The 27,443-nt window shown below is 38.6% G+C and overlaps 1 protein-coding gene across 1 annotated transcript; it reads left to right on the top strand.

Moving 5' to 3' along the window:
* Positions 1-442: 442 nt before the first annotated feature.
* Positions 443-27,443, top strand: LOC126379124 (caldesmon). Its single transcript, XM_050027751.1, has 3 exons — positions 443-2,782; positions 22,485-22,606; positions 23,333-27,443. Exons 1-3 carry the CDS (start codon positions 788-790, stop codon positions 24,180-24,182), a joined length of 2,967 nt encoding a protein of 988 aa, XP_049883708.1. The 5' UTR covers positions 443-787; the 3' UTR covers positions 24,183-27,443.

Raw genomic sequence — 27,443 nt, 5'->3', positions numbered from 1 at the left:
TTCTATACAGATACTGCGATAGTAGCGCCGCGCCGCCACTTCTGCCTAGGCGCGGCCTTTACAAAAATTACTTGCAGAATCAGTCAGATGACTAATTTATGCTATTTATAACAACTAATACAAAACATCGATTTGTCTATGGTAGACAACCTAGAGTTGCCATCGTTGATTTACCGATTCATAATATCGATTTTATTAATTTCGAACAATTTGTTTTTCAACTATTTACACTTATCTCAAGCAAAATTTAAGTCTAAAAATGGATAAAGTTATATTAAAGTTAAAAATTATTTTTTTTGTAAAAATCTCTCATCGAATAGTCTCGAAATTTCAAGACGATTCTTTCAGTCGAGTAAATAAATCGAGTTAATCCTATGAGTCATACTCTATTATTATGTTTGTTTGTCTGTGGTTTTAAAAAAATATCAATTTACTCAAAATGGCCGAACTGTAAAGACGTGTATTTCTGCTATTTTCGTTACAATGGAGCTCCAAAGCACACGATTTTTCGAAGAAACCAAATCTGCAAGTGATATTAACCTTGCTAACGTTGTGTTCAGTGGTGATACAGTGAACAGTGCCGGACAATTGTATTGCGAGTGGATTCCTAGATACTCTGCTACCGTGCCTCAGTTTTCGAAGCATTGGCAGCTATATAGGCCCTTTCCCGATATTTCCAAGTGTTTGAACGTAGAAACAATGTGTTTCTAAATATAAATGGCTTAGCATCCTCTTGAAACTGTGATTGTAGTGTTAGTAAAGTGTAAAAATAGTGAAGAAATCAACCATGAGTTTCCATAGCGGTGATTGGCGGGGGCGACGCGGCATGCTCCACCAAGGTGTACCCTTGGGTCCTATGCATTATTCAATAGCAAATTACAGCACTGATTCAATGAAATCCGATATTACCCTCGAGGAAAACATACTAACTAAGATACATTCAATACCTGATCCGCTGAAGAAAAACTTGGCAGATACAGTCATAACACCAAACAATAACAAAGAAAAAAAGAAAACAATGTCTCCGCAAACGAAGGAAGTCTTTTACGACCCTCAACCGCCTTCAGAAAACATGGCACAACCACCTAACGGGCAAAGGCACGATTTTTATCAGCCTTTTATGGGTATAACAAATTTTATATCCAACTTTTTTGGTGCCATCTCTGGTGCAATGTTTAATAGGCGGGCTAGGTCGCCAGTATCTCAGTACTACGATTGTTTTGAATGTGATTCACATATGGACCAGGAGATGTCGCCGGAAGGCTGGCAAGCGGCCAAATCTGATGATCAAAATAAAACTATAGCTCCGGAGGTGGTTAGTACTGAATCAAATGACAACATGAATAATTGTAAGTCTGCTGCAGCTCATTGTGAAGACAAACTTAACAGCGTAAGGTGCCTACTCACAACTAAAACAGTCTCGTCTGCACCTAAACTTCGTCCCCGACGGCCAAGGAGAGTTTTTGTTGAACCCGGCTCAATTGAAGACAATTATGAAGATGAATTTGTGGCAAATAACTTGGTAAGCCTTGCTAATGAAGAATACATCGAATATTTTCCCCTTGCAAATGTTCACAAGCAAGAATTCACAGAAGTAGACGCTGCCAAAATGAAGACTGAAATCATATCTGCACCAGAAAGCACTGACATTGTTAAAGTTCTTAAAGATGTTAACGAGAAGCCTGAAGTAATTAAAGTGCACAATGATGTTAACGACATGCCTACAGTCGTTAATAATGTACCAGACGTTAATGATAACCCCAAAGTCGTTAAAACTCATCAAGAAATAAATACTAAGCCTGAGACAAATCCAACTGTGATAGAAAAACTTGAATCTGAAATTGACTCGAAGAAACAGATTATATCTTCCTGTGAAGACAAAATGGCTAAACTCAAATCGTTGCTCCTAGAAAAACGCAAGAAACCCATAATTGTTATAGACTCGATCGCTTCTGCTCCAGAACCAGAACCGGTCATAGGACGACCGCCAATACCAACGAAAGTTATACCAATTGAGAAAACACAAGATAAACATTTTAAGAATCCAAACAGACTGACAGATAAAAGAAGAAAGTCACGTATAAGAAAGAATATTCAAGACGACATGCTGTTTGCTCAAGAAATTGACTCCGGAGACATATCCAGCGTCGATAGCTCCCCAGTAAAGTGCTGTACAAAGAAACTGACTGCAGAGAACACTCCAACGGGCTCTGTAGACAGCGATAAGGAATATTTTGACGAGCTTAAGGGGCGTTTTCACTCAAACTCTACAACGGACAGTGACGACTCATTCCAAATCGTGTTCACAGACAGTCCGAAGCACTCAAGAGTCCGGCAACCATCAGATTGTGATTCTGAAGACTCGTTCATAGTCTTTGAGGAATCTCCGGACAGCTGTTACACTTCCAACGATGTGTTTGGTGACGATGCTACAACGGATGACAGTGATAACGAGTGCTCAGATTCTGATTCGGAGATCAGTGACTCGGGCTGTGGTACCGGTGTGTGTCAACTTTCCCATAAGTTGTCGAGGACAATTAGTGATCTAACAGACGATAGTCTTTATGAAGATTCCAAGTCTCATTTGGAAAATACAGGGTCATCGGTTGAAATGTCATCGGACTGTGCATCGGATAACGATGAGGTGGATTGTGCGGTGAGGACTTTTGACGAGATTCCGTCCCAGGATGTGGATGTGTTGTTGGAGAGTGATAGTGTGAAACGGGGATTGCTAATCGACGAAAACAAGAAACTCCGAAAAAAGGGCCAGCCGCCTAAAAGGGTGAGTTATGAGTGTCTTTTTTTTATTATTAATATGCTTTATTGCACCAAAATAAAAAGAAATAATTACAAAAAACTCTTAACTAGGTGCATGGCAAATGGCGGATTTATCGTTTAAAGCTATTACTTCCAGACAACCATGAGGAAAGATTGCGAGTACAATCTATGAGTATAATAATAAATAAATACATACAGAAATATCTATGTCTTTATACAATGTATATAATAGGCACTATGTGTATATTTACTATGTCTTCATTCAAATAGGTTGTAAGTGCAAGTTTAGAACCACTTAAAAAAAAAAGACAGCCTCCGTGGTCTAGTGGTTAGAGCATTGGGCTCACAATATGGAGGTACAGGTTTGATTCTCTATGGGGACACTGTCGAAAATAACTTTGTGAGACCGTCCTTTGTTTGGCTAGGACAATGCAGGCTGAATCACCTGGTTGTCCGATAGAGAAAGATGATTCCGTGCTTCGGAAGGCACGTTAGGCCGTTGGTCCCGGGCTACTAGCCCAAACGTCTAACCACACTGGAGCAGAGTGGTGGAGTATGCTGCATTAAGGAGGGACGTATTCTAGGCATATTATCAAAGGCCCCTGACATGGCTCATGTAATGACTACATACTTACATCAGTAAGTAGTAACAGGGAGCAATGGCTTAACGTTCCCTCCGAAGCACGGATCATCTTACTGTCGGACAATCTGGTGATCAGCCAGTAATGTCCTAACCAAACTAGGGAACACAAAGTATTTTTTGTGATATGTCCCCACCGGAAATCGACCCCGGGACCACTGAGGTCATTAAACAAAGCATCAATAGCGGAAGTGCATTCCACTCCCTGGCCGCACGCATTACAAACTACTAGCTTTTGCCCGCGGCTTCGCTCGTGTTAAATTCGGGGTACCATGGTTTCTCTTTCCTAATTTACCAGTATGTAGGTACGTAGTCGTTACATGAGTCGTGTCACCCCTTGGCGGCTCAACAGTAATCCTGACACCAGGGTTGATGAGGTTGGTAATCTACCTCACAACCCACATGATAGAGGAAGAAGATTGACGTTTTCCTCCACTGATAACTTGAGTTCCTTGCAAGACTGAGGCGCCTGGGTAAGCTCAGTACACCATCGCCACTTCCTTAACCTCTTTAAGAGGCAGAATGGTTTCAAGAGTGTTAGGCTGTGTTTCCATTGACGCGGAGCTGTGCGGAGATGAGCGGAGATGTGCAGGTATCGACCAATCACCGTGAGGGAGAGAGTGACAGAGCGTCTTCGTTTTTCGCTCTCACGAACGCTCTTCTCCGCCCATCTCCGCGTCAGTGGAAACCCGGCCTTCTCCGCCCATCTCCGCGTCAGTGGAAACCCGGCCTTCTCCGCCTATCTCCGCGTCAGTGGAAACCCGGCCTTATACTCAATAATATGTTGTTCCCTAATTATTGGGCCGAGGATTAATTAACACCGAAACTAAATTACACGAGAACCTACTCTTTATTAGGTACGGTCACGAGCATTAATATATGTATACACTTTGGTGTCACCGTAAAATTGTAAATAACGTTAGATTATAATCTATCTCGCGAGATTGTGAACTGTCGAAAAATTGTGAAACGTAATATACTGCTTACAATTTAACGTATTATTATTCGTCAGATTATAATCTATCGAAGTAAAACTGTTAAATCACAATCTTACAATTGTCAAATTGTCAACTGTCCGACGGCTGTCCCTGATTGGTCGGCCTTACAGTAGACCGTTCTGTGTCCATAGAGTTAGGAATAAAACACAGGTGTCAGTCAAATAAAATAAATGCTCTTCAAGATTGTGAAATCAAGTACGTATTTATTAATTATTTAGTAAGTAATCAATAATTCTGACATCACATGGTAAGAAAAAATGTATCAAAATTAAAAAATCTGAAACGTATCATTCACTATACTTTTCGTGTGTAAGATAAACATGCTGGCGGCATAGGGGTGGCCCAAGGGGGTGGTGTAAAAATTATGACAAAACACTATTATTCTAAAAAAGAATTATGGATATCTATTTATTAATTCCAAAAATAAGTTATACCTAACAAACCAGTATTCCTAGATGTTATTATGGGAAAGTATAACTATTATGCTAAAAAACGTTATGCAAAAAGGATTATGATAATTAAAATTATGACAAAAACATTTATGCATTTTAAGAGAATCCCAAATTAACATTATGCTCACTCTAATAGTTTTGTAACTCTATGGTATAGCACGCGAGGTGCGTTTCGTATCACAATTTGACGGTTTCACTTCGATAAATTATAATCTACCGAAAAATAATACGTTAAATTGTAAGCAATATGATACGATTCATAATTATTCGACAGTTCACAATCTCGCGAGATTCAAATCGATAGATTATAATCTAACGTTATTTACAATTTTACGGTGACATATACATATAAGTACTCGTGACGATACTTGAATACAAAGATTACCTTTACATCTATATATATGTGTGTATACGCTACAAACTATAGCTATCTTATCTATGGTTTAGGGATGTTACAAAGAGCAAACACAATTCATTTAAAAAAAAAAACAATCGTCTAAACAACATACATACATACATACATAAACTCACGCCCGTAATCCCTAATGGGGTGGGCAGAGCCACAAGTAATCAAAGACAACTTGCAGCCACTGTTGATACGAAGTCCAAAGATGGATATGATGAACCTTATGGTGATAGGGGATCAGCCTATCGCCCATAACATTAGTCCATCATGTTAGAGGACACAATCCCTCTGTCGGTTTTTACGACATGCCCGGGAAGAGAAGCGTCTAAACAACAATATTCATTTAACAGTTATTCCAAAAAGATAGTATAGACGGCGATACGGCTCACCACCTACAGAATAGGTTACAGAACAGGTTTCATCATCAGCCCATTAACGTCCCCACTGCTGGGGCACGGGCCTACCCTATGGATGGATAGGGTGATCGGGCCTTAAACCATCACGCGGGCCCAGTGCGGATTGATGGTTATTAACGACTGCTAATGCAGCCGGGACCAACGGCTTAACGTGCCTTCCGAAGCACGGAGGAGCTCGAGATGAAATCTTTTTTTTTTTGTGGTCACCCATCCTATGACCGGCCTTTGCGAAAGTTGCTTAACTTCAACAATCGCAGACCGAGCGCGTTAACCGAATAGGTTTACTTATTGTAAAAGGACGCCACACACAAAAACAAGACAATAACATCATTTTAAATAGTCACAAAAGAATTACAAAAAAAAAGGAAAAAGGTTGTTCGTCGAAATCAGGGTATAAAAAAACCAGGTATGCTCAAAAGTGACAAACCACCCTGCGTTGCCATTTCGTAAACAAAAAAAAAAGCATACGGTCGAATTGAGAACCTCCTTTTATTGAAGTCGGTAATAAATTACCCACGACCAATGTTTTTATATTTACTTTGCAAGGAAATTTTGAACTCCCAGTAAAAGATTTACTTAAGGTTGCCTGGAAGACATTGTTACTTAGCAATAAAGCCGCCTGTTGTACTCATTCTATTTCACTTTTGTTTTGTATTTTGTTTTTTCCTGTTTGTGCAGTAAAGTATTTGTTATGTTACTTACAGTTTTAATGATTTTTTATATATGTATGTGACAAGTAATAGTAATTAAATACATTAGTCAGTAATTCATTATTTTTCAATAATAAAATTTACGTCATTCGAATGTTGGAGGTACCAATTTAATGGTAACACTTACGTCATCAATGGGCTAGCAATGGCGGCTAGGATTGAGCATACCTGGTCTTCTTATACCATGGTCGAAGTGATCATAAGGTGGTGGTGGACGTCCTGAGATTAAAGGGCCTCACTCAGCACAAGTCGCGGCGTGAACCACGACGCTGGTATTATGTAGGCCTATCATATTGGCTTAAGAGAAAGCTCAGTGAGGTGTGGGTACTTATGTGCGATGAATGTACCTCTGACTACCCTCTATTAGTTGGGATATAGGTGCTAATTCCTTTTGAAATCACTTAATTTTATTTTAAGTTACATCTGTCATTTTCTCATCCGCCGAAAAGGAAAAGGACGGGTAATCAATAAGCGTAAAATTTATGGAACTCAGGTCAATTTTAGGTACAAATATAAAACAACCCTCTAAAAATTTTACATTGGCCAATAACCCGACAGATTTAAGTTGACAGAACACGTCACACGATTTCAATACCAGCGAGATTTTAAATTAAGTCAATCATACGTCCCTTTCCTTTTCGGCGATTAAGAAAATGACGGTATAACTTGAAATAAAATTGGATGGTGTCTGGAGGAATCGGGGCCATTATGAACTTATATTATGCTAACAAGGTTAAAATGTTTTGAAATATCATTAAAACAGTGGATTTCTATATCCTTTTTGCGTATCATAATGCAATTCAATTTACTGATGTTATATTGTTTCGACACCGCCTATCTACCTATATTGTTTGATAACGGCAATGCATCGTTTTAGACTGATAAAAGCGGTGTGTTGAAGCGGCTTTGCAATCCTTATTGATTTCATAAATTGAAACATTGGTCGTGGGCGTAATTACACGGTGCGTGGTGGTTCGGATTTCAAATTGAAATTCAAATTCAAAAATATCTTTATTCAGTACGTAACATAGTTACACTTTGTATCGTCAATTTTTACATAACGAACGTCTGCCCGTAGAAAATTATCTACCTACTCCACTCCAATCTCATCAGTCATCCCGTGATCATGGCACTTGCAACAGTGTCTAAATATCCCATTTTAAACGCGGTAGGAACCCGTTATTATGTGCTTTAATTATGACAATAACCGCGTAAACGTAAAACAATGACGAACGTTTCATCCGCCTAAAACTACTGCCTCCTTACAACCTGTATAGCCGGGGAAAAGAAGCTGCAAGAAAAACCTCGGCACAGGGCCCTAGATGTTTAAAAAAAATACAGCTGTTCACATTACGCTGTGGAAGTAGGCAAAATAAACTAATCGCGCGCGACTGCCCGGAGTTGGTGACGCAGCTGGTGAGATTGTACGTCCCCAACGTGCCCACACACAACCTGGCCGCGCAGCCCTCCGCTGCTGGCCATGGCGGCGGCATACACTCGCCACTCCTCCGTGCCGTGCACATGCTTAATGCACTCCTTGCATCAGCACCAGAGTGTGATCTGTTTGTGAGTGGACGTATGTGTGTCGCGAGTGTCTGAGGTTCTGCGAGATGATGAATGATGTGTGAAAATTAAATAACTTAAGTTTTTTTTTCATATGTCTAATTATATTATTGTTTATATTGAAAGTTTCGCGGCGCATTATAGAGGCAGCCAATCAGCTCGCGACACCAAACACTTCTGGACCCGATACCGACCCCGCCGGCGTGGTCGAGGATTTCCCTCAAATATTATTTCTTCTTTCAAATATTATTCCTCTCAGACGACGCCCTGAGCCGAGGTTCGCGCCCAACTGGGCACCCTCAGGCCTGTTGTCTTAAACGTTGTACCGGGTGAGAGCCTTCAGCGCTTCCCCATTTGTCCGCCCAAGTAGTTAACGCCATGTGCAACAAATCTACAATAAATCACGTCAAAAAAAAGGTTAGTCACATCTGTTGCGTGAACAAAAGAACGAGTCTCAATGTTTCGCTCTTGCAATTTAGTATAATATCCATGGTATAAGAAGACCAGGTTATGCGCAATCCTATGACAAGCCGCCATTGCTAGCCCATTGATGACGTAAATTGGTAAATTGGTATCTCCAACATTCCAAGGACGTAAATTTTATTATTGAAAATTTAGTGAATTACTGAATAATGTATTTAATTACTATTACTTGTCACATATATAAAAATCATTAAAAATGTACGCAAATCTGTAATTAAAAGTTTTTAAATTTCCTTGCAAAGTAAATTAAAAAAATTGGACGTGGGTAATTTATTGTTTACGAAATGTAAACTCAGGGTTGGATGACATCAGCTGGGCTAACCTTGAAATAGCTGTCAGTTTTGAGCCTACCTGTTCTCCTTATACCATGATAATATCCTAAGTAACTAGTTCATTCAAATATTTTCTACAAAAACTAACCTAACCCAACCCAAATATTACAAAAAAAACTTTTATCCAACCTTTAGGCAGGTAAGAATTCAATTCTATGCTAGAACCCAAAAAAAAGCACCCTTTTTTTTGACGGCACTTTTTGTAACGGCAATTTGCTGTAGATGGCATTAACTACTTGGCCGGACAAATGGGGAGCACTGGAGGCTCTCGCCCGGTACAACAGCCCACCTCACAACCCACACGATAGAAGAAGCCTGTAATTTCGTAACCAAACTAGGAATCACAAAGTGATTTGTGCGATATGTCCCCATCGGGAACATAACAACATAAACAGCCTTTATACGTCCCACTGCTGGGCACAGGCCTCCCCTCAATCAACCGGAGGGGGTATGGAGCATACTCCACCACGCTGCTCCAATGCGGGTTGGTGGAGGTGTTTTTACGGCTAATAGCCGGGACCAACGGCTTAAACCTCCCAAGCACGAAATCGTCTTACTTTTTCGGACAATCAGGTGATTCAAGCCTGTAAAGTCCTTACCAAACAAAGGACAGTCTCACAAAGTGATTTCGACAATGTCCCCATCGGGAATCGAACCCGGACCTCCAGATCGTGAGCCTAACGCTTTAACCACTAGACCACGGAGGCTGTTCAATAGCAATATCTCATGAATATCCAACGTACAAATACGCGCTAATATAATAACATGACAACATCTGTCGAGGGTGTCTTCTCACCTTGTGTTGTTATTAATATACTACTTTTTTTTTTAAACTCCTATGCTGGACTGGGCACCATCATCATCTCCCTAGCATTAACCCGCAGGGTCCGCTAACCTAACCTGAAGATTTGACAGGTCCGGTTTTCTACAGAAGCGACTGCCGCTCTGACCTTCCAACCCCCGAAGGGAAAACCAGCCCAATACAGGTTAGGTCACCTCCGAAAATGCATTTCTCGGGAACGTGGGTTTCCTCACGATGTTTTTCACCGCTGAGCACGTGATAATCGTTTATCAAATCAAAATCAAATCAAAAAATATTTATTCGGACAACATAAGATCCATAGGGTTAGTAACAAAAACTTACATACTAAGTTAGTAGCAGTGGTGGTTAGTTATTTATGATTCAAACATGAATTCGAAAACAAATTCTACAATCATTGGTTGAGGCCTGTGCTGGATTCGAACCTGCGACCTCAAAGTTAGAGGCAAGCGTTCTGCCAACTGGGCTACCACGGCTTAAGAATTCCTTCTATGTGTTTGGCAATTAAAAGCACAATTAATTACAACGTTACGTCCAAAATAAACAGAATTCATTATCCAGTGCCAATACTACCCTATTTATATTGAAACTTGTGATGTAAACAGCGAGAAGTTATATTCTTCTATTGTGTGAGTTGTGAGGTGGATGACCGACCCCATCAACCCTGGTGTCAGGGTTACTATTGACCCGCCAAAGGCCCCTGACATGGCTCATGTAACGACTACTAACTTCCATCAGTAAGTAGTAACCGGGACTAACTATATGTTATCCTCTATTATGATTGTCAACTGTTGTGCTAGTCTTTTAAATAAATAAATATATACCTGTTGTTGCAACGCCAACTAAAATATATATTTTTTTGTGAATCAATTTTTTACTCTGTCACTTTCTCTCGCTCTGTGTAAACAAGCACCTACGAAGCATCACCAATAAATCTATTAATCTCAAGTTGGGCGTTTAATAAGACCAGACTGGAATATGGTCTTTCGAGCCGGATTACCCATATCTTAACTTAACAACACGCCTGTATCCCCGAAGGGGTAGGCAGAGATGTATAGTGTATATACCCATTCCTCGCCAGCTTTAAGTCCCATGTAATAGGGGTCGAACCATTGCCATTAACCGGGCACAAATCCTGGAAACTGATATCAATTATGTGTAATCCAAACATGAATTCAAACTCATAAAGTCTGAATTAACAATAAATAAAGGACGGTTAGACTTCCTTGGGGAATTAGGCTGGTTGGAGAAATCCACCCGTTTCAGGTAGCATCTGCGGTGTGAAGTTGAGTGATAGAGTGAGAAACAGTGTGATAAGACAGAGATGTGGTGTAAAAGACGATATAGTGACTAAGATTGAGAAGGGAATGTTAGGTTGGTTTGGACACGTAGAGCGGATGAAGGATAATAGAATTGCAAAAGCGGTATATAAAGCAAAAGTTGATGGTAGGGCTGGCAGAGGAAGACCGAGAAGGACTTACGATGACCAAATTGGAGATGTCCTTAGAAAAGGTTTAATACGATCTACTCTGAACCGGCCTGCGTGTATGAAGCGATTGATGAATGTGGAGGAAGCAAGAGAAGTGTGTCAGGATCGAAGCAAATGGAATTCTATAGTCTCTGCTTACCCCGGTGGGAAATAGGCGTGAGTTTATGTACATTGTTTTAAGTTTACGCGGTTGTTATCATAATTAAAACACATAATATTCCGATATCAAAAACATAAACAAGCGGCAAAGAAAGAGGGTAGACAGATATGTCTGCCCGTAGAATATTATGGATCTACCTACTCCACTCCAATCTTATCAGTCATCCCGTGATCATGGCACTTGCAACAGTGTCGAAATATCGGGAGTCTCATATCCCCATTTAAACGCGGTAAGAACCCGTTATTATGTGTTTTAATTGTGAGTTTATGTATGTATGTTCAGGTATCACGCAAAATAGGCGCTCAGACGTGGAGTTGCGGAAAGCGGCCCGCGAATACCAATACCCAACAATAAGTTAATTAATAGCTGTTATTTATCATCAACCAAGATTGACATGTCAAAACTCTACGTGACCACGTGGGTTCGATATCAACCAACCAGTAGCCACATTGCAACCCGAAGCCTATTAGGTTATCAGTTGGTTGCGTGCAACCACAGCACGCAACCATGTGACTTTATCCAAGGTTGGAAGACACTAACGGAACTATCTGTAGCGGTCATTTACCACAAAATAACATGAATTCACGTCTATATCCCAATTGGGGTAGTCAGAGGTACATCCATCGCCAACGTAGCTTTATCGTCAATTATTACTTAAGTAAATAAACATAAACTGTCTATATACGTCCTACTACTGGGCGCAGGCTTGTTTGAATCAACCGGAGTTCGCGGCGCAGGCTCGGTGGCGCAGCGGTAAACGCGCTCGGTCTGCGATTGTTGAAGTTAAGCATCTTTCGCAAAGGCCGGTCATAGGATGGGCTCGAGCTCCTCTGTGCTTCGGAAGGCACGTTAAGCCGTTGGTCCCGGCCGCATTAGCAGTCGTTAATAACCATCAATCCGCACTGGGCCCGCGTGATGGTTTAAGGCCCGATCCATAGGGAAGACCCGTGCCCCAGCAGTGGGGACGTTAATGGGCTGGTGATGATGATGATAACATAAATGTAATTGATTACGTAATAAATTGTGGGATTGCCCTGGCTGGGGTAAGACCGACACGTCACCGTTTGGACTGAAGACTCGCTCGTCATCGCGTCACCATGCGTCACCAAAACATTGGTGAAATCACTTTATTGTTGTGTAAACAACGTGCAATAGAATTTTCCTTTCAAATTGTTTATTTATTTATTTATTTAGATAGGTATACCAACAGTACACATATTATAAAGTTATAAAATGCAAGTCTTTAATTAGTTTTTGTATATGTGCTCCAATTACAGGTACACACAACATTCATAATTACAACAACAAAACGTATATATCTAGGTGTATATAATTCATCATCATCATCATCAACAGCCTATATACGTCCCACTGCTGGGCACAGGCCTCCCCTCAATCAACCGGAGGGGGTATGGAGCATACTCCACCACGCTGCTCCAATGCGGATTGGTGGAGGTGTTTTTACGGCTAATAGCCGGGGCCAACGGCTTAACGTGCCCTCCGAAGCACGGAATCATCTTACTTTTTCGGACAATCAGGTGATTCAAGCCTGAAAAGTCCTTACCAAACAAAGGACAGTCTCACAAAGTGATTTCGACAATGTCCCCATCGGGAATCGAACCCGGACCTCCAGATCGTGAGCCTAACGCTCTAACCACTAGACCATGGAGGCTGTTAAAAAAGGGTCAAGAAAGGGTCATCATTTGTACCCAAAAACAAAGATACAATTATATATAAATAAATATGAATAAAACTTAAACAGAAACTTTACAAAAAAGGTTATAAAAAAGGAACACTACTACAATTTAAAATTACAATTAGCTAACTAAACCATTTAAACGCGTTATTTTACGTTATGGGTTCGCGTTACGTTACGTTTACCGTGACGAAACCTTGACATCAAGTAATTAGCGTTACAACACGAATTCCATAGATTAAAATAACTTGTTTTTTTTTTAAACGTGTTTTCTTTGGATTTCTAGGTGGGGGACCACCCAAGAAAGTGTGGACGGATTGTGTGTAGAAGGATATGTGTGTGGAAGGTGTGGGTACTGAGGATACAGTTGACAGATGAACGGAAGAACCTACCTACATACAGAGTGTCAATGACACGGGTGGTGGGTGTGGAAATTACATGAGGGTGCCTCTGCTTACTCCGGTGGGAAATAGGCGTGAGTTTATGTATGTATGTATGTATGTTAATGACACCGTAACGAATACTGAGGGGGATGATTCAGACCATGATTCTGAGTTGATATCAAGTGGAATTTTCCGTCCACATCATCCCGGGCGTGTCGTAAAAACAAAGAAAAAACTAAAGTCGTAAATTCGAACCTGCGACCTCGCAATGAGAGTCGAGCGTTCGTCCAACCTAGCTACCACGGCTCGTATTATACTGAACATTTAAAACAGTAACTCGTTATTATCATGTTATGACCTTAACGCAACTTAGTCGGTTATTACATCATATCCACCGCATTCGCTTCGTACTATAAACACAAATAATAACAGAACAACATGACGGCATCACGCCTGTATCCCCCGAAAGGGTAGGCAGAGGTCTATAGATTTTTTTTATAAAGATAATAATATTATCAACGTGAGAAATCAGATTGGTTTATCCAACGTAATAATTATCATGGATAAACTTGTTGAAGGTCAATGTAACATTTTTGAATTTACGTCATTTCGCAAGGTGTTATTTATGGCTGAGGAGAAGAAATGACAAGAAACTGCAAAGTACTGTTAACGTCGCTATATTAACAGTAATTTTGCGTCCCACTTTTTGAGCGCCGATGTTCAATCTACGGTAGTGGTAAATCTATGACCTCAAATACGGGGTGTAAGTGACATCGTAACGAATACTGAGGGGGATGATTCAGACCATGATTCCGAGTTGATATCAAGTGGAATTTTCCGTCGCAAAATTCATGTTTTTTTTTATTTATTTTTTAATTATTTTGAATTCTATACTTTTGCAATCGAAAATTCCACTTGATATTAACTCAGAATAATCAGCTGTTTCATCCCCCTCAGTATTCGTTACGATGTCACTTACACCCCGCACAAGTACATACAGTACCCATACAAGTAGGTATGGGTGTTAGTGACACCGTAACGAATACTGAGGGAGATGGTTCAGACCATGATTCTGAGTTGATATCAAGTGGAATTTTCCGACACTTTTGCGACGGAAAATTCTACTTCATATCATCTCAGAATCATGGTCTCAATCATCCCTCAAAGTTTTCGTTACGACGTCACTAACACCCTGTATAATCGAAGAGGTTGGCCAGGGATCGCGCAGTGTCGACAAAAGTTGAGGGATCAAGGGAAGGCCTGTGCCTAGCAGTCGGGTCAAATAGTCTAGATTAGGGGGGTTAAAAAGGCCACATCGAAACAATTCATCCAAAAAAGCAATATTGCTATTTGAAACTTGCGTCCATTAACAAGAAACAAAGAAGAAGCATTTATTGTGAAGCTGTGTAGGTATCAAACATTATAAAATTTGTCTCAACAGCATGTCCATTTCGGACGTACAATATTACAAATAATGTCAGTATTAAGCATCAAGGAATTAAGTAAATACCTAATAATTAGTCTAAGACATTATAAACATTTGTCAATTTTAAATATCATTGTTGTTGTGTCATTGCGCACTTACTTTTATATGCGCTTGTCTGTTACTTTGTACGTCTTAACAAAGTGCGTGAATCTAGATGTCTTGATTTGTCACCTTCAAACAAAAACCTACAACACAACTCGGGCTTACCCTCTTGAGCAGATAAGCGTGCAGCTCATAGTCGAACACAGACTTGTTGATAAGCTATCAGTGTTTCGGACACTAATGTATACTGTCAGTCATTAAAAAGTCATTAAATTATTGACTGTACACAATTGCCTCGTCCATTATAGACGGCGATACGGCTCACCGCCTATCGCGTTGGACCAACAGAAAACTCTGTGAGGTGTGGGTACATAGTTTATCTTGCGATAGACGTACCTCTGCCCACAATAGAAGAAAGGGAAAGGCCATGCATGAGACCCGCTGTCGTCGGTTCGACCCCACTCTCTTTTACTACTACTCCTGCAAACAGATAACTACGATAGCTCTACTGCTTCTCAAATTCCATAGCCATCGGCAATGATCCCTAATTGTATGTGGAAGTTTGTAATGGCCTTCCAATTTATATACTTAAGTTTTATTAATACTATTAAGACGCTGTAAATTTCCCAAATAAATAAAAAAAAAATAAAAAAATAAGATCCCATTTTTTTTTATGGAGCTGTGGTAGCCCGGTTGGTAGAACCCTTGCCTCTGCCTGAGGTCGCAGGTTCCATTCCAGAACATGCCTAAACCAATGATTGTCGAATTTGTTTTCGAATTCATGTTTGGATCATAAATGATTAACCCGCAAAGGGAAAACCAGTCCAATACAGGTTAGGTCACATACCTCCGAAAATGCATTTCTCGGGAATGTGGGTTTCCTCACGATGCTATCCTTCACCGATGACCACGTGATAATCATTCATGATCCAAACATGAATTCGAAAACAAATTCGACTATCACTGGTTTAGGACCTGTTCTGGAATCGAACCTGCGACCTCAAAGTGAGACGCAAGCGTTTTACCAACTGGGCTCCCACGGCTCTACTGCGCACACCGGAACTAATATAGCGTTATGGCAGCTAAATATTCAACCGCGGTATTTGAACTGACAGCCTCGGGCTTGGCAGCTGTCTGGGAAATGTGTCAGTAAGCCGTGTCCACACTGACACGATTTGGCAAAGTCGAGCAGAAAAGTTTAGATATGGGAATATGAGATGATATGACAAACATAGCATAGCATCGCGTCTGTAACTCCGAATAGGCAGAGCTGCGTATTATACATCCACTCGTCAGCTATGATCAAGTCCCATGTTTTTTTTTAACGTAGGGCTATCTCTGGTGCATACATTATACACACAGACGCACGCACGCTTGCACACACACGCACGCACACGCACGCACGTACACACGCACGCACGCACACGCACGCACGCACATACGCACGCACGCACATACGCACGCACGCACATACGCACGCACGCACATACGCACGCACGCACATACGCACGCACGCACATACGTACGCACGCACACACACACACACACACAAAACATTTATTTATTTCATATATTCATAATAATAATAATATTAGATATGAATGCATGGGATTAACTGTCTGGGTACTGATACTAGGCAGCCAAATCACTAAATTGTAAAACTTCTTCTATCGTGTGGGTTGTGAGGTGGATTACCAACCTCAGCAACTCTGGTGTCAGGGTTATTATTGAGCCGCCAAAGGCCCCTGACATGGCTCATGTAACGATTACTACTTGCTTATGTAAGTGAGTACCTTACCTTTTCGGCGGATAAGAAAATGACAGATATAACTTAAAATAAATTTAGATGGTCTTTACAGGAATTAGCACCATTATGTCTTTATGAGGAGCTCGGTGGCGCAGCGGTAAACGCGCTCGGTCTGCGATTGTTGAAGTTAAGCAACTTTCGCAAAGGCCGGTCATAGGATGGGTGACCGCAAAAAAAAGTTGAAAACTCTCGAGCTCCTCCCTTAAGCCGTTAGTCCCGGCTGCATTAGCAGTCGTTAATAACCATCAATCCGCACTGGGCCCGCCTGATGGTTTAAGGCCCGATCTCGCTATCCATCCATAGGGAAGGCCCGTGCCCCAGCAGTGGGGGCGTTAATGAGCTGATGATGATGATGATGATATCTTTATGAATGTTACTTATCGTAAATACCGAATGTGTCTGGAATAACTTACTGTTGTAAACACGGCAGGGGCCTTTGGCCAATAGTAGCTGTGACACCAGGGATGTTTCTTTTTTTCTTTCTTTTCTTTTACCTTTGATGGGTTTGCTCTTGGCACCAAACTTTCCCGAAGGCATTGACGAGGCCTAAGATGGAGCGAGCTCGCCCAGAAAGAGCCTGTTTACTCTGGCCTTGATGAGGTTGGTAATCCACCTCACAACCCACACGATAGAAGAAGACTGGAGAAGTAGGAAGGGCTGAGGGCTTTCACGCAAAGAGTTCCAGTAGAGGCGCACCTTAAGCGCCATCAAAGCATTAGTAGTGAAAAGCATTGGACATACTCCAATGTTTTTTCGTAACTCAAGGTCGTCATTTTGATCGGACATTAAAATTCTAACAAAGATATTTTGTTGCATGTACTAATTCATCAAACGCCGAAACCGAGGCAAAAACATTTGTTTTTGACTCGGTTTTTTTTTGTATTTATTATAAACACGTTGTTTTTTTTTTGTATTTTCGTCAGTGTGTCCTCCGGCATGGGGCCAGAGACTTTGTACATTCGAAAACTTATGAGACACCCAGTTTTTTACTCTGGAGAAGCAGATCTATGTTATTGTAAACACAGTTAACTCGACCATTACAGACGATGATACGGCTCACCTAACAGAAAGCTCTGTTAGTTGTGGGTAGGTTCTTGCGATGGATATATCCCAACCCCAATTGGGATAAAGTATAGAATTGAAAATAATTAAAAAAAAACTAAAAAAAAAACATGAATTTTGCGACGAAAAATTCCACTTGATATTATGTAACTCAGAATCATGGTCTGAATCATCCCCCTGAGTATTCGTTACGATGTCACTAACACCCTGTATATATTTTTTAATTTATAAACAAAATTACATACATATACACTTTAATACTATCGCCAAACTACAACCGTAGTTTGTTATGGTGTTGCCGCTCGATAGCGCCCTATCGATAGTTGTCGATCGAACTATCGATAGTTTACCAAAAAACGATAGTATCGATACTATCGGTTGGGTAGAAAGAAAGAAAGAAAGAAAGAAAACATTTATTTTAGAAACAAGTAGGTGGTACACACAATAGAAAAATGAATAAAATAATGAATTAAAATCTTATCTCTAAAAAGGGACATCAGCTCAGCAAGATGTTGTGACACTCCTACAGTAGATGATTTTGGCTGTTTACTATCGATAGTAAAACTATCGATTTTTCGGCAACATTAATACACGCATACAGTCATGAGCATTATCATTAACCCACTTTAGAACCCTGTCGCACCATCATATTTGACATTTAATGAGACCTACAATTTAATTTGTCAAAACAGTTAATGTGACATGGTTTCAAAGTGTATACATATTAGTACTCGTGACCGTACGCACGCACCCACAAATACTACTGTTCATTCTTTTTTATGCCATCTACATGATTAATATAGCCGTGGGCTTGTTATGCTGTTATGTTTAGTGATGAAAGAAACTTAGTCTTTCAAGGCCTATTAAAAAGACTAGGCTAATTTTTAACGCCTTACGACTAAATTAGTCTTGTAACCCTGTAGTCTTTAGTCATAAGACTACAAATAACGACTAATTTCAGTCGTAGTCTTTAACCTTATAACGTAAAAGGCTTAAAAGACTAAAACGACTAAAAGGACTGAAAGTGCCTTATAGCCTTTAGTAGCGCGAGCGCTAGTCCTTCGTGCATGATGCGTGTCGTATTATAATACAAAAATCATTAAACATTTCTGAATATAACTTATGTTTTTTTTTCTATCTATGTGGTTAGTAGGACACAAAAGATGATGCATGAGTCATGTGTAATACTCAAGTGCTAGTCCTTTTAAAAACAACTTCAGTCATTTTAGAAGAGAATAGAATAGAATAGAATAACTTTATTCCCAAAACAGTGTAGTACAATAGTAGAGAAGATAAAGATAAGTATACAAATCAAAAATACACTGCCAGGGAAAAGGGACTGACTCAGCATGTTGTTGCGAAGGATTGTAGAAAGGAGATCATCGGCTCTCCATACTTTGGCCGGCCCAAATTCGAAAGTGCCGGCCAGAGAAAAAAAATGTATCGAACCTTTCGAGTACATTGCTGTGAACATTTTTTACTATGACACCAAACGTGTATGACCATTAGTTTGGCTTTAATTGGATTTTAAAAATCTCGATTTTTCATACATTTTGTAAAAAAATATATTATGTCCGTTGGGAATAAAAGTGATACAGGCGTATTACAAAGGACCGTTAGAACATTTATTAGTATGGCGCCAAACTTCTATGACCATTATTTTGACGTTTATTGGACTTTCCGTTTTGGTTAATATGTAAAATGCCGGCCATCGAATTAAATACGTCAAATCTGTCTAATAGTTGCTTCTCAATATTTTTTAATATGACATCAAATATCTATGACCATTATTTTGACTTTTATTGGAATTTACGTTTTAGTTCAAATGTGAAAAGTGCCGACCACCAAAAATACCATGTTGAGAGTATCGAGTAGATGCCTGTTAACATTTTTTTCTATAGCGCCGAACGTGTATGACCATTAGTTTGCCTTTTATTGTATTTTAAAAATCTTGATTTATTTTTTGTTTTGTTTAAAAATAAAGTGCTTTAGGCAAAACTAGCGGTACGGCGGATTACAAAGAACCTTTAGAACATTTAATAATCTGGCGCAAAACATTTTTGACCATTATTTTGACTTTTATTCGTCTCTCTTTCCGTTTTGGTTCAAATGGGAAAATGTCAGCCAGCGTAACAAAATAAGTCAAATCTTTTGGTAAACGACTTGAAACGTATTTTTTTACTATATTACCAAATATCGACTTTGGCTTTTAATACTTTTGAAAAAAAAACTTTTTTTATATACATTTTAACAATGACAACAAGCAGAGCTTTCCCTATGACTAGTTATTAGTCAGATAAATACTTTGGGTTTTGTTTTGTGTGTTGTTAGGTGAACTTCTATATTAATACTATCTGATTTTAGATATGACGTTGGCTGTAGTTTTTGCATTCGACTCAACGTTACGGCCTAAGTTTAGGTCGAATTATGTTATTGATTCATCTTGACCGTAGATGGTTACCACCCTCCAAAGATAAGCTTGCCATCTAGTGACGAAACTCGTATTTTGGCATGACGTCTGAAGTAGCTGTTAGGGAAGACAGGAGTCGGGTAGTTGTACTTTGCATGTATGCCGATCACAATGTCCTGGTGCTACTCGGCCGACATAGCATCGTACCTCACTTTTCTTAAAAAAAAAAATAAGCTTCTAAAGCGTGTATCACCATCAGGTGAGATAGTGGTCAGAGACTATTTTTGATTAATAAAAATGTGTCCAAAGACTACCACGATATTACGCCTTTACCTGCATTATCGCCAGATAAAACTTTTTTCGCCAAAGTGTAGGTATCTATGAAAACTCCAGATTTTGGAGAAATCTAATTGAGTTCAAAATAGTGGTCATAGACGTTTAATGTCATAGTAATAAACATTCTGACGATCCTTTAAATAACGCGCCTGTCATATTTTATTTTATAACAAAAAAATCAAGAATCGAGATTTTAAAAATCCAACAACAGCCAAACTAATGGTCATACACGGTTATTGTCATAGTGAATAATGTTTACAGGTATCTCCTCGATAGTTTTGACATGTGTTTTTGCTGACCGGCACTTTTCACTTAGAAACTAAAACGTAAAGTCCAATAAAAGCCAAAATAATGGTCATAGACGTTTGGTGCCATAATAATAAATGGTCAAAGGGATAAGTTTTAACGAGATATACCAATATTGTTTCTTGGCCGGCACTTCACATTTTCACCAAATTGTATGAAAAATACAAGTTTATTTTTTAATTCGAATAAAACCAGAAATATTGACGCTACGGCTTTGGTGCCATAGTAATAAATGCTCAGATGGATAAGTTCTAAGGATATATACCATTATTGTTACTTGGCCGGCACTTTACATTTTCACGAAAAATGTATGAAAAATACAGTTCTTTTAATTCGAATAAAACCGAAGATATTGACCCTACAGCTTTGGTGCCATAGTAATAAATACTCAGACGGATAAGGTCTAACGGAATATAGCAAAATTATTTTTTGGCCGGCACTTTGACTTCTGGGCCGAAATCCGATGATCTCCTTTAGTCTTTAAGTTTTTTAAAAACAACTATAGTCGTTTAAGTCGTTTAGTCTTTATAATACAACGACTAAGTCTTATTAATAAAAACTCGAACCTTTAGTCTTCATTTTAGAGTCGAGTCCTTTAAGATGAAAGCTAGTCTTTTTAATAGGTCTTAAAAGACTTAGTTTCTTTCATCACGAGTTATGTTGTCTGTCTATCTTTGAATCAATATCGTATTATAACCATGATCGATGCGTCATGCGCCGCGCAATAGTATTCTGTTTCGACGTAATTAATCTAATTTAAAACAGTGATTTCATCTGACATCGTACACTTCTGTCGTGTGGGTTGTGAGGTGGATTACCAACCCCATCAACCCTGGTGTCAGTCTAGGGCCCCATGACTCATGTAACAACCGCGACCAACGTCTTAACGTGCCTTCCGAAGCACAATCTTTTGGACAGCCAGGTGATTTTTGTGATGTCCCCACCGGGATTCGAACCCGGGACATCCGGATCGTGAGCCCATCGCTCAAACCACTGGACCGCGGCGGCGGCGTGAAAACACCACATTAGTTATGTCAAATATTCCCAGCTCTTGTTCTTGGCTAAGATGTGACCATAAATAAATTAAATAGAAAAAAGACAACGTTTTTTAAAAAGAAACCTTTAGATCTGTCTTTATTTAGTAATCAGAATTTCATAATTTATTTTTGGCCTAGGGAACTACCCAATTTTGTGGAAAAAGAAGAAACGAATTCCGAACCCAAGTTTGTTATAGACATAGGGCTATACCTGGTGCTTATTATTTATTCTAATCGTTGTACACACACACACATGCGCACACACACACGTACACACACACACACACACTTACACGCACACACACGCACGCACACACACACACACACACACACACAAACACTTATACACTCGCACACACGCACGCACGCACACACACAGACGCGCACACACACACCCACACACTCGCACGCACGCACACACACACACTCTACATTTTTTTTATTTACTTTCTTTGTATTGCTCTATTGAAAACATTATTAATGGCCGTATTCCTGGAGGTGGAGGCCTGGAGACATATAACACAGGGTATCCTAGTTTAGGCTCCAGCCTCTACAAATATTATTAATGTTCATGTTATAAAATTATTGTAAATTTTAGTATAAGAACAATGATATTTGTAGAGGAAATGAATATTTTACTTACTAACTATAATTATGTCTCATCTGTTCCAGGTGTCATTCTCAGAGAAGCCTCCGAAGGTACACGTGATGAGGGTTTGGACGTTCGCGGCGAGGCAGGCCCGTGCCGGGCATTGGGAGCGGCATGCGCTTGACCGGGAGCGGTTTAAGAGGAGGTGAGAGCAAAATTTCCTGTGATAAGGAGATAATCGATGTTTGATTCTTTGCCCTGCAAGTTATAGAATAGAATATAAAATTGTTTATTATAAAAGGACGAGACACAGACAAGACGCCAGACAAGACAATAATATCACTTAAAATTTTTCACAAAACAATTCCTTACAATTACTAGTCAACACAGTACGCGGTTGTTACTTCACTCTCACCTAGAGTTGGGATACTTAGTGAGCTGACTCAATTATCTGAGTCAAGTCACGTCAAAAATAAAAATAAAATTATTGTCAATCACAGTTTACATTTTTCTTTAAAAACTATTTAAAGAGAGAACCGTTTATTATTGAAGGATGGCTAATTACAACAATTAAAAAATCATCATCTCCCTAGCATTATATATTTCTATTAGGTCCTATTTTTTTAAATTCCAACCCGCGAAGGGACAACCAGCCCAATACAGGTTAGGACGCATACCTCCGAAAATGCATTTCTCGGGAATGTGGGTTTTCCTCACGATGTTTTCCTTCACCGCTGAGCACGTGATAATCATTTATGATCCAAACATAAATTCGAAAACAAATTCGACAATAATTAGTTTAGGGCTATGCTGGATTCGAACCTGCGACCTCAAGGTGAGAGGCAAGCGTTCTACCACGGCTCATAAAAAGGTACATAAACCGTTTGTATGAAAATCATTTTGGCTTGACGTATTTTCTATCTCTTTACAGGATAGCTGATGTGGACATGGCTGTATCTTGGGTCCTGAAGCCCCAACACCGTTCCCGGGTAATGTTCCAAAGATTCATGCCCTGGTGGAACGCCCAGAAGAGAAAGGAAGCCGCCGAGAAGAAACAGCGAGAAGAAGAAGAGAAGATCAGGAAAGAACAAGAACGTATGAAGGAAGAAGAAGAACGTATCAAGAATGAACAGGAAAGCGCTCAGAGGGAGTTGGAAGGAGATAAGAGTGTTGAAGAGGGAAGCAGTGCAGATGATAATAAAATCGAATCGGGAAACACAGAAGACAATAAAGTTGATGAACTGATCACAGGAGTAAGTGAAGTTGCAGAAGTTAATATTAAAATTGAAGAAGTAACCACAGAGACTAATAAAGTTGGAGAAGCAACCACAGAAGTTATTAATAAAATTGAAGTAGAAAACACAGATGTTAATAACAAAAATGATGTAGCAACCACAGACGTTAATAATAAAGTTACAAAAGTAATACAGGGAAACGAAGAAAGCAAGAATAAAACGGATGAAGTCAATGGTGATAAAGACATTAATGAGAAAAATAAACAAGTTAGAAAAGAAACTCTAATGAACGGAGAGGTTCAAAAAGAAGGTAATAATAAGTTGGTGGCGGAAGAGAAGCAGAAGAAAGAAGATGGTAAGCATAACACAAGTGCTGTGTCTTCAAAGAATGATATTACCCATGCCGGCCCTAAAAACCAAAGCGACCTACGAAAGTCGGTACCAGTCAAAAAAAACACCATCCAAACTAAAGATCTAAACAAAAATGATTACAAAATAACTAGAGACAATTTGAAGAGACCAAAAAACAATAAGAATAACAAATAAAAATAATAAAGAAATGATTGCTGATAATAAAAAAAATTGAAAGTTAATAATTTTGTCGTGAAAGAAAATTTGGTTTCGGAAGTAATTTAAATGTTCCTTTTAATATTTCTGTTAGGTTAATATAATACTCTTTTGATTCCTCTTCTAAATGTTATTTAGTATATTCAGATATTTCATTCACTTGTTCTTTTTAAAATTAACAAAAAATCGTCTTCAAAAAACTTTTGTCTATAAGTACTATATTAATAATCGATTAGCTATAATTGGTTTTCCACTTAGTAACGTCTGATTATATTTTATGGTAACTTCAATTATTTTTTAAAATTATGTTAAGAATTTATTCTCGATAATCCTAAAATATGCAAAAAGTCTTGAAAAATATATTTTCTCGCTCAGTTATTTAAAAAAGACAATAATTTAAGTAGTTTGAGCGTACCTAGCGATGCTACGCTTAATCTGCTTAAATTCTTGCTTTTGCAAAATGTCAAACATTCGCAAAACGTCGACTTTAGATTCGCAAGTCTCAAATTAGTTTCTAATTTAGTTAATTAGAAAATCTTACAATTGGGACAGAGTAATTTGTTGTATTGCGAATTAGACGTTTTGAGAAAAAAGAAATTGTGATTTGTCATCTCCAAGACTACCTCACCTCCAAGATTACCAAAAGTACCTAACCTGATTTTGAAAGGAAAAATGTTGATTTTTTCCTTACTCATTCTAAAAAAATCTAGTTTTAATTTATGATAGTTTTTATTCAAGAGGACGCTAAGTGTTTGCGAATAACATGTGAGACTGCCGATCATAGTTACATCTTACGATCGTAAAATAGTTCTAATTTGTAAAAAAAAATATATATTTTAAGTTGGGTTTATTTTGTAGAATGTCCCATTAGAAAAGCTAAAAATAAAACTTATTATTTTGACTAAAAAGTTATTAAAATAAAATTAAAATCACTAGTGACTTGACGTTTCTTATTATTTTTATCCATTGTGAGAAAAGAAAAAAGAATTATTGTTTATGGGACATTCTACAATACATAATATTAACACGTGTTTATTTTTAATAAATCCGTAATGATTTCTGATATTTTTGGGTGTCTAAATCGAAAGTTTTCCAAGGCAAATCGAAATTTAAAAAGAATAATTATTATTATTCAATTATTAATTATTTTTTTAGAGATTTGACCGAAACTTTACGTTTATTCAACCGAAACAACTTTTTTATTGTGAAATTTTAAGAAATGTTTGGCGTATGGAAAATAAGTTCTATTTTTACATTGAAAACTGCACAATTTTAGGAAATTTGTAATGTGTGTGTGTGGTCTATATCATAGACAATATGTATAATCTTGTGTGTTACGATAAACTATGTATAAATTGACACGTTGTTTGATAGATTTTGTAGTCATCATCACCATCATCACCAGCCCATTAACGTTCCCACTGCTGGGGCACGGGCCTTCCCTATGGATGGATAGGGAGATCGGGCCTTAAACCACCACGCGGGCCCAGTGCGGATTGGTGGTTATTAACGACTGCTGATGCAGCCGGGACCAACCGCTTAACGTGCCTTCCGAAGCACGGAGGAGCTCGAGATGAAAACTTTGTTTGGTCACCCATCCTATGACCGGCCTTTGCGAAAGTTGCTTAACTTCAACAATCGCAGACCGAGCGCGTTTACCTTTGCGCCACCGAGCTCCTCGGATTTTGTTGTAGATTTTGTAGTATATAAAATTTATTCCCTAAATAAAACCGTGGTAGCTCTGTTTGGAGAAAGCATGACTTATATCTCAGTGTCCCAGGTTCGAATCTTGGCTCGGCCTCTAAACCACTGAATTCGAGTTTTATTTTGTCCTAAAAAAGTAACTACAAATTCTACCAAACAAAGTGTATATTTGAAGCATTTTCTATGTATGAATTTAAAGAAGCCGATCAGTCTTTATTATTTATAGATTTGTGAAATACTATAATTCAAATTAACATTGATAATGGTGCTGATTATATTACACACCACCTAATTTTATTTTAAGTTATACCTGTCATTTTCTTATCCGCCGAAAAGGAAAGGGACGGGTAATCGACGGGTATAAAATTGATGTAATACACGTCAATTTTAAGCAATACTACATTATTAAACCCGACAGAATTAAGTTGGCAGCACAGGATTCGCCAGAGTTATTTAAAAATTATTTCAAAGCCGAGTAAGAAAATGACAGGTGTGACTTAAAATAAAGTGGTCTCTGTGAAATCAAGGCCTATGTAAAAAATAATACAAATATTGCTTGTTGTAAAATATTCTTCATTCAGCAAAACAGTTTAAAATCCCAAAAAATAAATACTCGTGATATATTACTACACCCCCACTCCCCCCTTATGATATTTCATGATTTTTTCATGCCCCCCCCCCCCCTTTCGAGTCTCGCATGATTAATGGACGGCCCCCTAATGACGATGCGACTGCAAATGAGGGAGTCTCATATCCCTGCTTTGAACGCGGTAAGAACCCGTTATTATGTGTTTTAATTATGATAATAACCGCGTAAATTTAATGTATAATTTTTGAAGGTTTTGATCGTAGTATTTCACAAATATATAAAATAATTACATACTGATCTTTTTTTTACATCACACATATTTAAACTATATATCAATCTTGCCTGTTATATGTAAGGTGCGTGTATAACTACATATATACTAATATGTGTTCATATATTGTAATTATAAGTTATAGTATTACAAGTAAATATCTGTATAAAAATGGTCGAATTTTGGCCAGGGTTACCATCCAAAAATAATACTTTTGTTAAATGTTGGTGCTGATTCCATTGCACACCATCTAATTTTATTTTAAGTTTAAGTAACAATCTCAAAATTTTACGTTGGCAAGTAACCCGACAGAATTAAGTTGAGAGAATACGTCAAACTGGTTGCATATCAACGGGATGCCTATTTGATTTGCGTGGGTTATTCATTCATTCAAGCAATCATTTTTAAATTAACTTTTTGGACGAATAAGAAAATGACAGGTAAAACTTAAAATAAAATTAGGTGTCTGCAGGAATCAGGGCCGTTGTGGTAAATAGCAAAATTGATTAATTTATTTAATTATTATTTGCTATTGTGTATAATGTTTAGTTGTGTAAATAATGTGTTATTTTTACATATTTTCTTTAATTAGTATAGTTAACTAAATTAAGGTCTTTAAAAACTATGTGTACTCTATAGAGAGGTTTTGGTTCAATAAAACTATTAATTAATGGCA

Source organism: Pectinophora gossypiella, chromosome 28 (assembly GCF_024362695.1).
Source record: "Pectinophora gossypiella chromosome 28, ilPecGoss1.1, whole genome shotgun sequence".
Lineage (NCBI taxonomy): Eukaryota > Metazoa > Arthropoda > Insecta > Lepidoptera > Gelechiidae > Pectinophora > Pectinophora gossypiella.
The sequence above is the reverse complement of the archived record's forward strand: the minus strand, read 5'-3'. Positions and strand labels throughout refer to the sequence as shown.